This window comes from Bos grunniens, chromosome 4, assembly GCF_055505025.1.
Source record: "Bos grunniens cultivar Pamir isolate PY7600 chromosome 4, Bosgru_T2T1.0, whole genome shotgun sequence".
Lineage (NCBI taxonomy): Eukaryota > Metazoa > Chordata > Mammalia > Artiodactyla > Bovidae > Bos > Bos grunniens.
The window spans coordinates 108289508-108306196 of NC_141168.1; the positions used below are offsets into that span (position 1 = coordinate 108289508).

General features: G+C 38.0%; 1 protein-coding gene across 14 annotated transcripts in view; it reads left to right on the forward strand.

The window, feature by feature from the left end:
- Positions 1-16689, forward strand: part of SGCE (sarcoglycan epsilon) — a 185920-nt gene that overhangs the window by 116017 nt on the left and 53214 nt on the right. For 4 of the 14 annotated variants that reach the window (XM_086397827.1, XM_086397829.1, XM_086397828.1 and 1 more), the window contains exon 2: positions 453-541. The exons of 6 other annotated variants lie outside the window; for them this stretch is intronic. In XM_086397827.1, the coding sequence (XP_086253953.1) occupies positions 453-541 (89 nt within the window). Of the gene's footprint in view, positions 1-452; positions 542-15289; positions 15398-16689 lie in introns of all 14 variants that reach the window. 4 more of the 14 variants (XM_086397832.1, XM_086397830.1, XM_086397833.1 and 1 more) reach the window with 1 other exon arrangement.

The following is a 16689-nucleotide window of genomic DNA, read 5'->3' on the forward strand; positions in this document are numbered from 1 at the left end:
CACTGAAAGATACCTTCCAAGGAAGTTGGGTGAATATAATTATAGTGTTTAGAAGTGCCTTAGTGTCTTTCCATGCTTAGGATGTTCACTCTTCCCTGCAATGTTGAATGCTTTCAGGATTTCTTATGTTTTCTAGACTACTGTTCTGGTGACTGCCAGACCGTCAAATTCTTCCTACTTTTTTAAATCCAGGAAAGTTACTTCATCTAGTTGTTTGGTAATTGATAGACATTCTGTTTCTAAAAAATGAGATTAAAAAACAGGATAGGTGATAGAAAAAACTCAGGTTTAAAAATCAAAAAAGTTTCAACAAGTTTGAACCTATTTGAATTTTTATTTCAGAATGTTAGCCAGGACTTTTTTTTGGGGGGTAGGGTGGAGGAAAAAAACCCAGCTTTAGTGTTTATCTTTATCATAATAAAAGTAATTCCTATTCATTGTACAAAATTTAGGGGGAAAAAATCCAGAAAACTGGAGGAAAAAAACACCTCAAAAAGAAAATCAGGATCACCTGTAACCTCTTTATCCTGTGACAACCCCGGTAAACATTATGGACTCTACTTTCTCTATATACATGTGCCTAAATAATGTATATTTTTCATAGAGTTGCACGGGTATAATTTCTAAAAATTAAAAATGGGGTCAAGTTAATTTCCTCCATTTTTTTCTCTTCAAGGAGCCTTAGCTTTCTAAATAACATTAAATTTTTAGAATCTTTTTAAAAATGGAAATAATAGTGATTACTTTTTCTAATTGAAATTTAGATGAACATTAGTACAAAAATATTTAAAACCAAAGAACTGAGAGTTTCCTCTGATCTCACTATTCTAACACACACATAGTAATCTGGTATATATCCTTGTGTTTCTTATTCTCTATATATGAAAACATTTTTACTTTGCTTAGAAATAGATTTTTCTAAGGAAAAAAGCAACAATAGATAGTAGCTTTGAGAAAAAAATTTAATCTAAAGCAGCAAAACAATATCAAACATAAAAACAAAAATACAGTGTTAATAGGTAAATACTTGAGATGACATTTTCATGTTACCTAAAGCACATAACAACATTAAAAATCACCCCCACATAAATACATAAGAATTTAAAACACTCTTTTGATATTTGATGTCATAAGTGAATTTTGGATTTTCTCAGATAGTTCCCAGTGTTATCTGTTTCTTACCCGTCTTGCACAAGATCACACGCATAGCAAAAAGAGATGCTAATATGCATTATTTACTTTATCAAATACTACTGGGCATTGTATGGGAACATTTTAATCCATTTTAATGAGAATTTCCTGTGGATCTATGAAGCTGTTGATTAACTACCTGTGTTTAACTTCAAGTGTAGTAGGAAAATTGTATTTCAAATCCAAGTGGGATGTTCACTTGTCAAATAATAGCTTTCTAATTGGATATTTTACTTATTTAAGACAATTTGCCATGTATCTGTGAAGCTGTTGATTTACCTTTTATATTTAGCTTAATGTCTAGAGTAGGAAAAATATACTTCATAAAAAGTGGAATTTTCACTTGCCAAACAATAACTGGACTTTCTAGTTAGACATTTTATCTGATTTAGATGACAGTTTGCTTTGGATCTGTGAATCTGCTGATTTACTACATGCAATTTGACTTAACTTTTAGTGTGGTAGGAAAAATTTATTTCTCAGCAAAGTAAAATTTTCAGTTGTCAAATATTAATTGGACTTAATACTTGATCATTTTATCCATTTATTATAAAGAGTTTGCCATAAATCTAAAAGCTGTTGATCGACCTCATCTATTTACTTTAAATTCTAGTGTGGTAGGCAAATTGTTTTTCTAAGCAAAGTGGAATTTTCACTTGTCTCTCGGACATTGAAAATTAGCAAGGGACAGCACCAGAGAAAACTGATGAGAAAGATAACGCATATCCAGTTTCTAGCACTGGTTTTAACTGATGAAAACCAGGCTTGAAATAAAACGTTGAAGCAGTGAGGAAACCTTGACATGTTAAAAAATTCTCCGTCAGTTATTCAGATGGGTCGGGGTTTTAAGAAGTGCAGTATTTATGGATCGCATTTTCTCTAAAATAACCAGACACTTTGTTTTTTCTTCTTTTTTACTAAGCATCCATGCTTACTCTGTCTGGTCCCTTTTCTTTTAACTTACTGTTACCTCAGTTCTAAACACCCAAGGGTAGATTCTGTTGTTGATCTTATTACCCAATCTTGGTGTAAAAAAGGACTCTACGTGAATAGATAACATATGTTTACATGTCCGCTACAGATCCCTGGGCTGGAGCTCTGTGAAGTCCAGAGCTTCACGGAAATATTAACATGATGCTTTTTGTTTCTTTCTGTCCTTTCCAGCTTCTCCAACAGAGACGTGACAGAAAGACCGGCAGACACGGGCAGGCAGGCAGACAGAGAGACATGGACAGATAGACACACGGGCACACGCACATGCAAGGCATCAAGGCTTTTTCTAAACTTTAGGATGCAGTTCTTCTGTTTGCTGCCTCCCTGATTTCTAGAAATATTAAGCCACAAGCAGCACTGCAGAATTGAAAAAAGGAAGCTAGTGTTTCTGAAGATCAACAAGTCTTTTCAAGTGACTGGTTTTCCCGATTGGGGTTTTCAGGATGGTAGAATCAGATAGAGGCTCAATGCTCTTAAAGTTGTTTCATGCGGATGGCTTCTGAACAGCTTCCACACACATTTCTGTCTGAGCAAAATTCCGGGGACTTCAGGTTTTCAAACAGTGTAACTATAGTAAAGACCGTGTTGAATAAAAAAGAGTAGAGTCTCCACAGTCTGACACGAGAACAAACATTTGCACTGATGTGCCTTCCCTTCTAGTCTTTGTTCCACGTGCATATGTATTTTCACTTGACTCTTAATTTTCGTATGTGTAGATTTTTTACACTTTGCTTTGAAAGATAAATGAATCTTGCTTTCAGCTAAGCATTTGTCAGGGCTTTTCGAAGGCTCTCGTATGTAAGATGCTGTATAGACAAGCAGGATTGCTTTGTGAGCCTGGGGCAATCCGAATTGGTTACTGAGTTTGGGTCTGAGAGTGGTCCTAGGTGAAGGATCACAAGCCTTTGCCCTGGGTCTTCTCTTTTTCAACATTTTTATGGATAGCTTTGATGAAGTTCTAAGATGCTTGCTTTAAAATCCATTGTTGACTTCAAAAAAGTCTATTACAAATAGATAACAGAATTGAGAGTTAATATGGTTTAAGTAGGCTACTATTTAGAAATATATTTTGTAGCAGTAAATGCCTCATAATTCATTGGCCTGTATAAAGGAAGGAGATGACTTTATATGGTAGCAGTTTTTGAGGAGAAGGACAGTTAATATGAACCAGTGGCATGGTGGCTGCAAAATTAAAAAAAAATTAAATTTAGATTCCAGTAATAGTACAGTGTCCATATGTCACAAAAATTAAGAGTAGCCTGCTCTAATTAACCACATGTGTAGTATTGTGTCCATTTCTGGCTGTCACATTTAAAGAGAGACATTGACAAATTAGACAACTTCCAGAACAATCCGTGGGGATGGTGAGGGGTCTGGCAATCTTGTCATAGGAGGTATCCTCAAAGGGTCTGGAAACGTTTAGCTTAAAGACTAAAAGTAGACATAAACTCTCTTCTGTTTGCTTCAGAAAGCAGAACCAGCTGTAGTGGGTGAAAGATAGAGATGGGTTTCAACTTGAGACCTTTCTAACAGTGAAGCTCAAGAAGGGAATCAACTTAGCACCTTTCTTGGTCTCTTTATTTTCAAGTGCCAGAAATATTTATCTTTCTTGCAATGAATATTTAATTTGAGGCCATGATAACATTTTAGTGCAGGACAGCAGAGACACACTGATGTCACGGTGTAAACATTTTATTTTTTCTGATCAACTGTCTAAAAGAAAGAGTAGTCCTGTGGGTTGCAGGTTGATTTCTTACAACTTGCAAACAGCTGCAACTGGACATTTTAACGCATGCTTTCCTCCCTTTTCATTTCATTTCAAACGTGAAAATCTGAGAACTAAAGTGGCTTTCAGTTGCTTCCTGAAATTGTTCCTTCCCTGGTGTTTCTCGCTGCGGGTGTCCGGGGGGTGCCCTGGGTTAAGGGGGAGCAGACTGCTGCCAGCCGCTGGTACAGGACAGCTGAGCCCTACGCTGCTAGAGCCTCTTACCCAGGGGAAATGTGAGGCCATTCTTCTTCCTTCTGCAGTCCCCTCTTCTATGTCCTTGTAATACATAACAGTTACAATTTTTAGCTTTTCACTCGCAAAGAAAACCTTTCAATCAAAAGTAGGCCGCTGACCTTGTGCTCTTTTAACTCCCTTTGAAGTGAGCCTGGTTCGTCAGTGCCCTAGGAGCACCGGCTTCATGTCTCAAACATGTCTTGGGGCAGATTTTCTTTCCACCTGCCTATGGATTGTTTATTTTGATTACGATCTCCAACTGTGAAAATGTGATTGATTGCTCAAAGTTCCTTAGTGGAGTAGGCACATAGGACCTCAGTTCTAAGAAGTGATAAGCCCAACACGTCTCACTCCACGGTGACGATTTTTATGCCTGTGAGTGACCCTTGAAAACTAAGGGGATTCTGATGACAAATGTGAAGAAGGAAGACACCATTCTTCAGGCATCTTTTAAAATCAACGTTGTCATGCTTCTTTGACTCCTGTCCCTTCTCCCCACGCCCAGAACTTTCTCCTCCACTCAGATCGTGAGGTCAGAGATATGGTCACTCGAACCCTGAATATGTGAAGTGTATTTTTAATGTTAAACATGTTCTCTTCTTATTTTCTCTATCTTTTAGAAAAGTGTAATGCACTTTTGTGGGCTTGTAGTAATGTGCTGGGCAGCTTGCGACGGCCGATGGCCCGGCTCCCAGTTGTTGAAGATGCCACAGGCATCCTGAGCTGAGCTCATATTTCCGAGAGAGAAATGCTCAAAGCCTGAGTGCCTGGCTTGTCAACGCTCGTGCACCTGATCTGCAGGAGGCTACTTGCAGTTCCTTGAATGCAGTACTTGCTCCTGCTGCTGGGTTTGGGAAGTAAATAATCCCCAGTGTTTAAATTTTAAAACTTCAGGAAGTTACCTTAGGAAATAAGCAGGTTGCTACGAAACATGTACTGCTGGTATACTTGTTAATGTTATATTCTTGCCAAACTCAATGTTAGAAAAGTGCTGTTTTCTTCTTGGGTCACTTTGGTAAAAATCTTACGTTTTATGTCTTCATCTGGGAATTCCTATGCAGTGTCTATGCAATAGTGTTTAAATGTGTTTCATCACTTTAAAAGCACTCATCTTTAGCATGTCTCATTTTCTAGTTAATTGCCTTGGACTAATCAGTTTTTTTAGACTAGCTCTTTGGCATTCTGTACCACGGATATTGCCCCCGCTTGTGTTGTGACACGGAAGGCAGACATTTCTCTTTTCTGACAAATGAAGCCTCTCATTTCAAAAATGTTTAGGAGTTAGGCAGCTCCAGTGTAAATTCTTTCCCATTCTTTAGCTTTCCACTCATTCATTTGGTCACCACTTTGATTCTTATGGAGATTTGGAGTTCACTGTCAATTTGAAAGAAGAGATCACAGTTAATTTTGCTATAGCAGTTCAAGTGAAATATTTTAGTTCTCTGGGATTTCTTCAGCAATAGACAGAGAAGTAAAAGTTGATTTTTTTTTTTTTTTTTACCTTGGAATGCAGAGGGAGAGCAAAATTAGCCCCAAGGTTTTTCATTTTTCTTTTCTCCTTAGCAAATTGGCGCTCCTCGCTGTGCAGTAAAATGACAGCGGCTTTTCTCTCCTCTGAAAGAGTTAATCGATGTAGCACTTTACCATCTTTCATCTTCTGTAGTTACAGAGCTGATTCTAATCAAAGGCCAGTACTGCAGAAGTAGAAGCAGAACAGGTTGCTACATGTGCTTATCAAGATTTGAGATATACGTTATTTTTGTCTAGCCATTGACATTCTAGGAGTTTAGCTTACAAAGATACTCCTTTGGGTGATGAAAAATAAAAGTATAAGGATATTTATATTGATGGTAGTCAATGAAAAATTAGAAAAAATCGTGGCTCCTCTTACTAGCTAGTACTTCTTTTATTCAGTTATTTTTTGAGTGTTGACTGGTTTTGAGACTGTGTTAAATGCTATGGAATACTCAGTCCTAGATTAGGGAACTTTTAAACTAGGGTGTTGACAAAGATTAATCAATCACACATATCAATGTGCCCTTAGAACTATGGTAAGTGTTACAAATACTAATAGAATTTCTAAGCAGGGGATTTGGCCAGTCAGGGGGATTAAGGAAGGCTTATCTGAGAAGGTACTCAGACCTGAAGGATGAGTAGATGTGAGTGAGGTGAAGAGGAAAAGTATATTGGAGGTCAAAAGAAGAGCTCTGTAGAGGCTCTGTAGCAGGGTGCCCTAGCAAACAGAAGGTGCTCTAGAAAGTCCTGTGAGGTTGGTGCCCGGGTAGAAGGGGAAGCACAGTATGAAGAGGCTGGATGTGGGGGTCAGGGAGCAAATTCTGCTGGACCCGTTAGACTGCCTCAAAGAGTGTAATCTTCATCCTAAAATCTAAAACCTACCTCTTTGGAGGGCTCTAAGCAGGACTTGATCAAATTTGCGTTTCAAAAAGAGCACTTTGCATTGTGATAAAAGGATTGGAGGGGTCAGAATAGAAGCAGTAGTTCCAAGTCTACTTAGTAATGCAGAGCAGAGAGGAATAGATGACCTCCCTTGCTAGAGTAGTGGTGGGGAGATGAAGTTTGGAAGAACATGTTGAGGGGTAAATAGCAATAGGAGTGGGTCAGGGGTTGAATTTTGGGTGGAGGGTTACCAGAGACGATTTCTCTAGGAAAAAAAATCAGGGATGATTTCTAGATTTCTGTTATATTCATGAGAATGAGTGGTGACGCCATTCTCAGGATAAGGAATGCTGGAAGAAGACCAGACTTTAAGGGAAAGATCGGGAGCTTGAGGTGATGATAAATAAATTATAATTGAGCCACAAAGGGTAAAGCTATGCAGTCTTAAAATGTGATATCATGTAAACGTGTCCAAGATACATGCTAGGGAAAAAAAGTGTGATCACATCATGGGTAGAAAAGCATGGTATGTGTGTGTTTATATGTGTTTGTGTCCAAACATACATTTATATATGCGTAGAATATAGAATGATGTGAGCACTGTTGAGAGGGGATACCCTTAGCAGTGGCGTTGGAGGGACAGCAATAGATATGTAGGAAGGAACTTTTATATTTCATACCCTCCTGGTTATACTCTTTGGATGTATTACAGTGAAAATGTGTGGCTTCTATAATAAAGAAAAATAATGACAGTTTCAAATAAGCACTCATTATTACTGTATTTCTATGTTTTTTTATTTTGGACAGAATTTTTTCCTACAGTTTTACTTCCTGAGCCCAGTCGCTCTTACTGCTTTGCCTTTTAATCCTTTCCCACTAGATTGCACTGTTAGGCTAGATTTCAGTCTGCATCATGTTTTGTATTCTGCCTTTCATTAATTTTAATAATTTTGAAACAGTCCAACATTTTGCAGATGGGGACATTAAATTGTTATGCATATAACTATTGCATGTTTTATGTATCCCATTTTCAAGGATCTCAGTGGATCTCAAGGATCTCCTTCTTCATCTAGTATTTTTGAGATAGAATATAGATAGTACTGTATCCCATCAGTGAAAACCCAGTATGTGCCTTGCTTGGGCTCTTAAACCACAAAGAGAAGTGGATAACCTTCCCTTCTCCACGAACTAGTCTATCAAACCAATGCTTTTTCTTTGATTGGATGTTTCCGTTTTTCTCCGGTTTTGATATGTGATGCAAAGTTGAATCTTGTGCCCATGCAGTTTTTGCTTTTGTGGCATTATTTCCTCAGAATAAATACCTAAGAGTTTATGACAGTCAGACAGTACAGATGTCAATATAACTTACTTCTCATTCCACCTGGCTTTCCTCAGAAGGGTTAAACTGCGGCTCTCCACCAGTTTGCCTTGGCAGATACTGGGAATGAAGACTTGCTACCATGCCATCTTCTTAGCCCTGTGGAGCCTGGAATGGTTGGAACCCCTGGGCGTTTGTCTCGGCTGGAGAGCAGCCTCCAGCGTTTATTCCGCTCCGCCATACAAATATCATTTTTTCATGTGTCTCCTGACTGTGAAGGAGGCAAAAAAAAAAAAAAAAGAATGCTGTATTCTGTAATGCCAACTGCAGTGACAATGGTTTTTTCATTTGAATGTCTGTTTTTTAAAAAAACAAAACACATTTAAAGAAATCTAAAATTTCCTTCATATTAAGTGAAGTTTAAGTGTAATAACAACTCATTTTTTTTGAGAATGTCATCGTGCGCTAGGCACTCTTGTCAGGGTTTTATGTATATTCACGATGTCTCTATGAGGTGAGCACTGTTTGGTTCTTACCAGTTGAGGAAACTGAGGTTCAGAGACTTTGAATAACTTGCCCAGTGGACAGAAACTGGGATTTTGAACCCAGGTGCTCTGTCTCCAGAGATGCTGATTTTAAACACTAAACACCAGCCTTTCTGTGTTCTTAATTTTTATTTCACTCTGAAGCCTAAAATCTTACCAAGCTTATGCTAAAATTATGAAATTCTAATAACTTTACATTATATTAAATAATTGTTTATGTTCTGCCCTGCCACGCTCTGCTGTTTTAACAAAGTTTAGAGGGTTCTTATTTAGGCATTCTCGGTTTAAATTCTTGCTGTTATACTTCTCTTAGGAATATTTTTCCTTGACTCCCTTGGAGGTTGGGGTGGACAGTTCTCAGCAAAGCCATTTTTCTCTCCGTAGGTTCCAGCTAACCTTTTAACTTTCTTCTTTTAATGAATCGTTTGTGTCTGTACCTAACACACAGGATTAATTTCCATGGGCATTTCCTCATTGCTAGCTATTTCTAATCTAGCAGTCAGGGAAAACTTATTTTGTTTTAGAAAGAAAAATAAGTTGAAGAGGACCTACTGGTAATAATAATACTATCTCAAATTACATAAAATACGTAGTTCACAAATTGCATCCTCATTTAACCATTTGGGGATAGTATTGATGAATAGATGATGGAGTCTTTGCAGTCAGCCAAGAAAGGGGTTCAAAATCCAACTCGGCCTCTTACTAGACATATGATCTGGGATTAAGTCATATAATTTCCTAGGAGTTCTTATTCTTATTTTAAAATGGAACTAATAATACCTATTTTACATAGCTGATGATGTAGGGATTGAAATAGTTATCTAGAAAACCTTTAGTACCTTGCACTTAGCACATAAAACTTGGTAGCCAGTGATAATGTCAGCTAACGTTTTTAAGAGAGGAAAATATAAAAACAAGATTTCAGTATAAGAGACAGTTTACAAAATATTAAGGACAGTTGCATGAAAAAAGGAAGGGAAAACAGAAGGCAAAGGAGAGACATAATGATATGGGGGATGGTGAGAGAGGGGAAGAGATGAGGGGGGCATGAGCTGTGTATCCCATCTGTGCTCCCCTTTGTGTTCTCGTCTGTGTCCCCTTTGAGTGAAATAGGAAAAGAGTCTGATGAAACAGTGGGCAGAGAAAGACATGACAGTTTGGTTCTAAGGTAAGTATATTAACGAGATTACATTTCATTTGGCATATCCTGCTATTTACTTGAACAGTGATGTCGGACTAAGTTACTATTTATTATTTCTATCCCTTGACATTTTGATTAGATCATCAGCAATCAGTCACTATTCACAACTCTTCAATGGCTTTTATTAAATAGCAAACCCCATCTCCCTAAGTCAGCAAATTATTCAGGTTTGGGAAAGAGTAATGTTTCTTCAGAGAGTGTTTGCCCCTGGCCAGATGAGATGTAGTCACGCTGCTACGAGACTCCAGATGAATCATGGAACCTTAAGACAAACTTTAAGTATTGGATGGTTTCTAGGGAATTTAAGGTCCTGCCAGCCACCATTGGATTCATTCAGGCTTTGAGGATTTTTGAGAGGGAGCATTGAAGAATTGGTTAAATTGTATATCATGCTATGTTAGCTAATTGTGTGACTGTCTTAGTTTGGGTTTTGTAAACACAAGATTCATTTTATTCTTTGCTTTTGTATTTATGAATTAGAGCGAAACTCACATCCAGGTACAACTGTAGCTCATGAACCCAATGAGCACAGTGGAGTTCCTTTCAGGATTTCTGAGGATGGTCCATTATCTTTGGAAAAAGTCCAAGAACCAGTCTATACAGGCTGACATTTTTCTTTTTAAACACTAGATTTAATCTTGAAATGTAATGTATAGAATAAATATTTTAAAAATTTGAGCCATTTTTTTCCCATCCTAACAAAGGAAATTTGTTCTCACAGAAAAAAATGGGGTGATCTTTTTCAATGAAAATCCAAGTTATTAAAATACTAGCTTTTTTCCACCAGTAAATATTCTCCATTTCTTAATGTACAGATTGCAATAATTTTCTTTTTTTAATTTAAATAATCTTTTAGTCAATAAAGAATAAATTTCAAAAAGTCTTTTTTTATTAAGCATAAATGAACTAAAAGGGAAATTCAAGATCTAAGGAAGAAGACCGTAGTCACCATTATAGAGATTATAATAATTTTCTACACAAGGAGTTAGTTGGGTTGATCCATGATCTTGAATGCATAACAAAAAATAGATATTTCAGTATTACTGAGATTTCTCCCTCAAGGTGTGGGACTCGAATCTTTAAGCAGACATGTTATCCATGGTGTTGTGTCTTGCCTTTATTGATGCTGTCTGGTAAGCAGAGGCGTAAGAAGTTGTCTTTTTATTGAGATTTATTGGACTGTGGTCTTATGTCGTCAAAGTAGGACTTTAGATGGATCAATATAAACTTTAAAAAAATGAACATGCTCAAAGCAATGCCAGTCTTAAAATAGAGCTTTATTTTTAAGATGTGTTTGAACTGTTTTGTGCTGTGCTCAGTTGCTTAATCATGTCCGACTCCTTGCAACCCCATGGACCATAGCCTGCCAGGCTCTCCTGTCCATGGGATTCTCCAGGCAAGAATACTGAAATGGGTTGCCATTTCCTCCTCCAAGGGATCTTCCCTACCCAGGGGGTGAACCGGTGAATCCTGCATCTCTAGAATTGGCTGGAGGGTTCTTTACCACTGAGCCACCTGGGAAGCCCTTTAAAATATTTTACCCTGCCTCTAATTTTTAACAATTGAAGCACCAATCAGATTTGAATTTTGAAATTTGTCTGTAAAAGTCAAGTAAACTGCACTTACACAGGACCTGGAAAGTATGAGCCATGGTGTGTGGGTTCACCCAGCAAGGGTGTACAGTGGCATTAAATCTTACGGGTTTAGTGAGGTTCTGAAAGCCAGAGTGTAAGACCAAAAAAATTCCATAAACTTAAGTTACCCAAGTCAATCCTTTAAGCTACTATAAAGTACATATGTGTAGTTTTGTGTATATAATTGAACAATTACTCTTAGGCACAGCATGGTCTGAGAACAACTGGACTAGAATAAAGAAAGGAACAAAAGGGGTACTGTGTGGACACACACCCCATACTTTTTTTATGGTAACTTCCCAATCGATGAAGAAGTCTGGAACTCTGACAGTGCCTGCTTTCTCGCAGGATTTACTCCATTCTGCTTTCACTTTCATGCATTGGAGAAGGAAATGGCAACCCACTCCAGTGTTCTTGCCTGGAGAATCCCAGGGCCAGGGGAGCCTGGTGGGCTGCCGTCTATGGGGTCGCACAGAGTTGGACACAACTGAAGCGACTTAGCAGCAGCTATAGGATCAAGTGTCTGTAACCTTCAGACATGCTAATACATTCTCTTGGTTTTGTAAGGATTGAACTAGACAATCTACATGAAAGCACCTAGCTTGGGACTAAATGATGCGATAGATTTAAATGTAGGTGGTGTTTTTCAGGTCCACATAGATACTTTGTTCTTCGAAGAGTTATGGAGGAGAATTTGGCTACCTGCTTCGTGTCTGTCTAGGTTGAGATTTCTCACTGCCCAGCAGTGACTTTCGTGTTCTTTCAAATTGGCTACACGACTGAAGCAACTTAGCAGCAACAGCATGGGCCAGCTGGAGTTAAGAGAGAGTGAAGGTTTCAGTGATAAGGTTACCCCTACATCTGGCACCTTTGACGTACTTGGTTGAATATCTTATATACTCTTGGGTTCTGTAAGGCTTCTGTTGGTCTTCTAGAGTTCGTATTTGTGTGTGAGAATCACCTGATGAAATTGTGTAACCCACCTCAGCTGGACTCTCCATGGTGGAATCGTGAATATGTGTTTTAAAATTCTTTGTTATACATTTGATAGGGTGTGTGAGAATATGTATTTTTAGAGAGTTGCCCAGATGATTCTTATGTAACCGGCAGGTTGCCTTTGGAACCCAGCAATTAGGAAAAATTGGGGGGTGGGGTATTTTGCCACAAGAGACCATGAACACTTCTGACCCTATTTCATGTTAAATTCCTTGGGAAACGACTACGGTATTCTTCATCTAGATTTAAAAGGACATAACTTCAGTTCTTAGGTGAAAAAACCATTTATGAGGCGAATCAGCCATGAGATTGAGCTTTTAGAAGATAGAAAATTAGTATACTTACGTTTGCATGATTTAAAAATTCAATACCAACCAAGTCATTTACTCACGTGGGATGCTAAGGCCTTTGCTTTCCACTCCCAGGTATCACTGAAATGATCACCTGGGGTTTTGTTCAGTTGTTTATTTTTAATAACTTGGGTTTTGAATTGTATTCTCTTTTCATTTTGGAAGGGGACTTGGTATGTTTTGTAATTTAAGGTTCAGAATTTTAATTTAAAGTTTAAAATTCAGTTGAAAAGAAAATAAACTTTTCATCTCTGATTCGCTAAAGTGAGGAGCCCTTTCACCATTAGGTGTTCTGTACCCCCAACAAATATCTCTGTCTTCACTTGTCCTTACTCTCTGGTTCATAAAGTATTTTCTTTGCTTATATATGCTTGGTCGCACCCGTTCTAATTTTTCTGGGATTGTGTCTTGTCATTTATGCTCCTTTTCCTTACACCTAGTCTCTGTCTCTCTCTTCCTGTGTCTTTTCCTCAGCTTATAAACACAGTCTGTCTCCCCACACTAAAAGGACCAGCCTTTCTCTCTACCTTGCTGCTCTTCAGTCTGCCATATCATTTTATTTCTTTGCTTCCCTATTCTGGCAAGTATTCCTAAAAGATTTACTACATCTGTTGCATCTACATCTTGGTCTTTTGCTTCTGGTTTCTACTCTTATCACTTTATTGGAGCTCCCCTTTAAGGAGTCACCGCTGACTTCTCCCTTTTCACATCTAGCAGTCATCTTTTCTACGCTCTCATCCTTTTTGACCTTTTCACAGTAAGTGAGGTTGTTGATCACACTCCTTTTTGGCATCTCTTCCGTTAACATAAATATGACACTTCAAGCTCAGTTGTCCAGCCTCTCTGACTGCTTTGTCTCTTCTGTCTTTGCTGAATCATCGTGGGTTTTGGCTACGTGAATGTATTTATTAACATGTTCCTCTGCCTTTTTTGTCCCTTTCACTTTTTGTGGATCCCTTCTTGCTGTGTATTTCAGCTCCAGAAGCTTGGGCGGAGGTACGGGGTGCACCCAGGGGGATTTGGGGACTGAGCTAAACCCAGAGGGAACATATCTGAGATGGCTAGAGGAAAAAAGAATGAGATGGTGACCCAATGTTGTAGTTAGGGAAATGGTACCCAAATATCAAGTCTGGAAGATAAGGATGAAGGATGGGAGAGTAAGCAGTAAGACTGGCAGTTTGGATAATTGGGAATAGGATAGGCAAGTAAGCCAAGACCGTTAATGTATATCTTCTCCAGATCATTTTGTACCTGACAGTCTAACACAGGTTACCTGAGGGCATGATCTTTTTAAGGAATTACACTGGGGCTTTGGCTTCAGCAATCATTTCTCTGGTGATGAACTTCAAATCTGTATCTGAAGCCTGCATTAGGTTCTCTTATGAACCAGAGCTCTATTTCCATCTTCCTCTTAGCTGGTTTCACCTAGATATCCAATTGGTACCCCAAATTTGACATATCCCAAATTAAAGTTATCATCTTTCTCCAGAAATGAACTCCTTTTGGGGCTTCCCTGGTGGCTCAGATAGTAAAGAATCTGCCTCCGATGCAGGAGACCCTGGGTTGGGAAGATCCCCTGGAGAAGGGAACGGCAACCCACTCTAGTATTCTTGCCTGGAGAATTCCATGGACAGAGGAGCCTGGCAGGGTACAGTCCATGGAGTCGCAAAAGTGTCGGAAACGAAGAGACTTGCACTCACTCAGTCAATATAGTACTGTTCTGTGGCATTCTGGGTCAAACATTCAAAGCCATCATTGATTCTTTTTTTAACCCACGTCTAGCAATTTGAAAAGGATTATCAGTATTATCTCCCATGATGTCTTATAACTGGCCCCACCTTTACTCTTCTTTTCTTCAACCCCTGATTTATGCTGATTGCTCCTTTACATTCCAGAGACAGCCCCTGTTTAGTGTCCCCTGCTCCGATTCTCTGTTCATTGCTGCTGGTGTAATGTTTCCAAAACTCAACTATAGATTTAAAAGACATGTTAAAGTTATCGTAATGTTCCTCACCAGGGAAAATTGTTTTCCCTCCAGTAGTGGTTACGGTTTCTACCACTGTGTGTATATGTGTAATTGCTATACATATACAGTACACGATATATTTCTGTGCATGCATATATATTGCATATATATATGTATATATATATATATATTACATCTCTCTTGTGTGCTCACTCAGTCATGTCCGACTCTTGGTGGCCCCATGAACTGTAGCCTGTCAGACTTCTCTGTGGAATTTTCCAGGCAAGAATACTGGAGTGGGTTATCATTTCCTACTCCCAAGGGATCATCCTACCGCAAGTACTGAAACTGCGTCTCTCACGCCTCCTGCATTGCAGGTGGATTCTCCACCACTGTACCACTTGGGAAGGGGTTATATAATATATATATATATTTCTATATATGACATGTATTTCTGTACATGAAGCATCAGTCCCTATAGACTGTAAGCTCCTTGGAGGGCAGGAACTGCATCTTTACCTTGTATCCCCACATATTCCCTATACTGACATGCAACAAATATTTATTGAATGGAATTCAGTAGCTTGCTGGGCTGGAAGGAATCTGATCCCAGTTAATAAGTAATAGGTAATCTGTGATAGTCATTTTATTTTGACATTAATTTCTTTTTTTGTGCATTTGTTTCATTCTGAAAAGCTTTTTTATTAAGCTGTGCTGATGGCATAAATGGAACAGTTAAATGGAAGACCAAACAGGCCAACAATTTTATTATCAGCAGAAAAATGACTGCTGGGAAGAAAGATGGTGAGTTTAGGTTATAATCTGAATCCCTTTTGGGGAGCTGGTAAATGTCCGCTTCCGATAGTCCTTTTGCTTTTTCAGTCATGTGTGGATTTTTTTTTTTTGATAAGTCAATCTGAAAAAAAAATCTATTTTCCTAATCTTCTAAACCTTATAATCGTCTGTGTTCTTAATCCGTTATTCTACAGGTTTATTTTTTTCCTTTGCTGTAGTTTTGCCTTTTTTTAAAACTAAAAATAATACTTTGTTTTTAACCTATCCAGTCACTAGCTTGCCACTTATACAATTTATTGCAATGCAGTTATTGTAACTATTTGTAACATTGAAAAACATTAAGAAGTATGTTTAATATAAATCTCTTAAAAACAGTATTTGCATAACCTTAGAAAAATGGCAAAAGTCATAAAATATTTTGGCTAATTATCAATGATTTTTTGAATGATTTTTGTTGCAAAACCAAATTAGTATGTTTTGCTATTAAATAATTAGATGGCATTTGTTTTCTGTTGAAAAGATGTCCTGACCCTGAAATGATTGACTGTCCTTCTAAATTTTTCTTCCCTATCTTTAATGTGTCCATTAGCAATATGTCAGGACCTTTGAAATAATGCATTTCATCAGGAAGAAAAAGACTTACTTAACAACGGAAAGATTACTTGTTTTAAAAATATCAATTATCATCATGAGCTTTCACTTAATATTTCTGGATTATTTGTCTTTACAATCCCTCTTAACCACATTCCTCCCATCCCCTCACCTCCACCCCCAAATTTCTACTCTATGTGGTCAGGAACAGTAGCAGAACAGTAGGTTGGTTTCTATAACTTTGGGGTAATCAAACTATCTATTAAAAAATAGCAATTTAAAAATACTTTGAAAAGAACAGGAATTTTTTGTGATAAAATGGACTTACTGCCATATAAGACTTTCTTGGTATTTATAGGAGTGATTCCTGGCTTACCTCATTTTCTTCTTACATTTCTGAGTTGGGGTCACTAACTTTTTTCTAGATAGCATCAAATTATTCCTCAGCTGAAGTCTTCTACTCCCAGATCGGTTTCACAGTAGGACCGAGGCTCCCAGGATCTCTTCTGCTCTTTTGTTTTTGAAACAAACCCATAAACACCTTTGCATGTTTAGGGAATTTTCATCTCTAATATCTAAAAGAAAACAGAGTTTTGTGACACTAACTTCTCATGGAGAGTTTGCAAAAATTTGTTTTAAAAAGCAGTAGATGCACTTGTTCTAGGATCTAAGCAATTTGTCCCATAGCCATTTCCCCACACCCTCCTTAG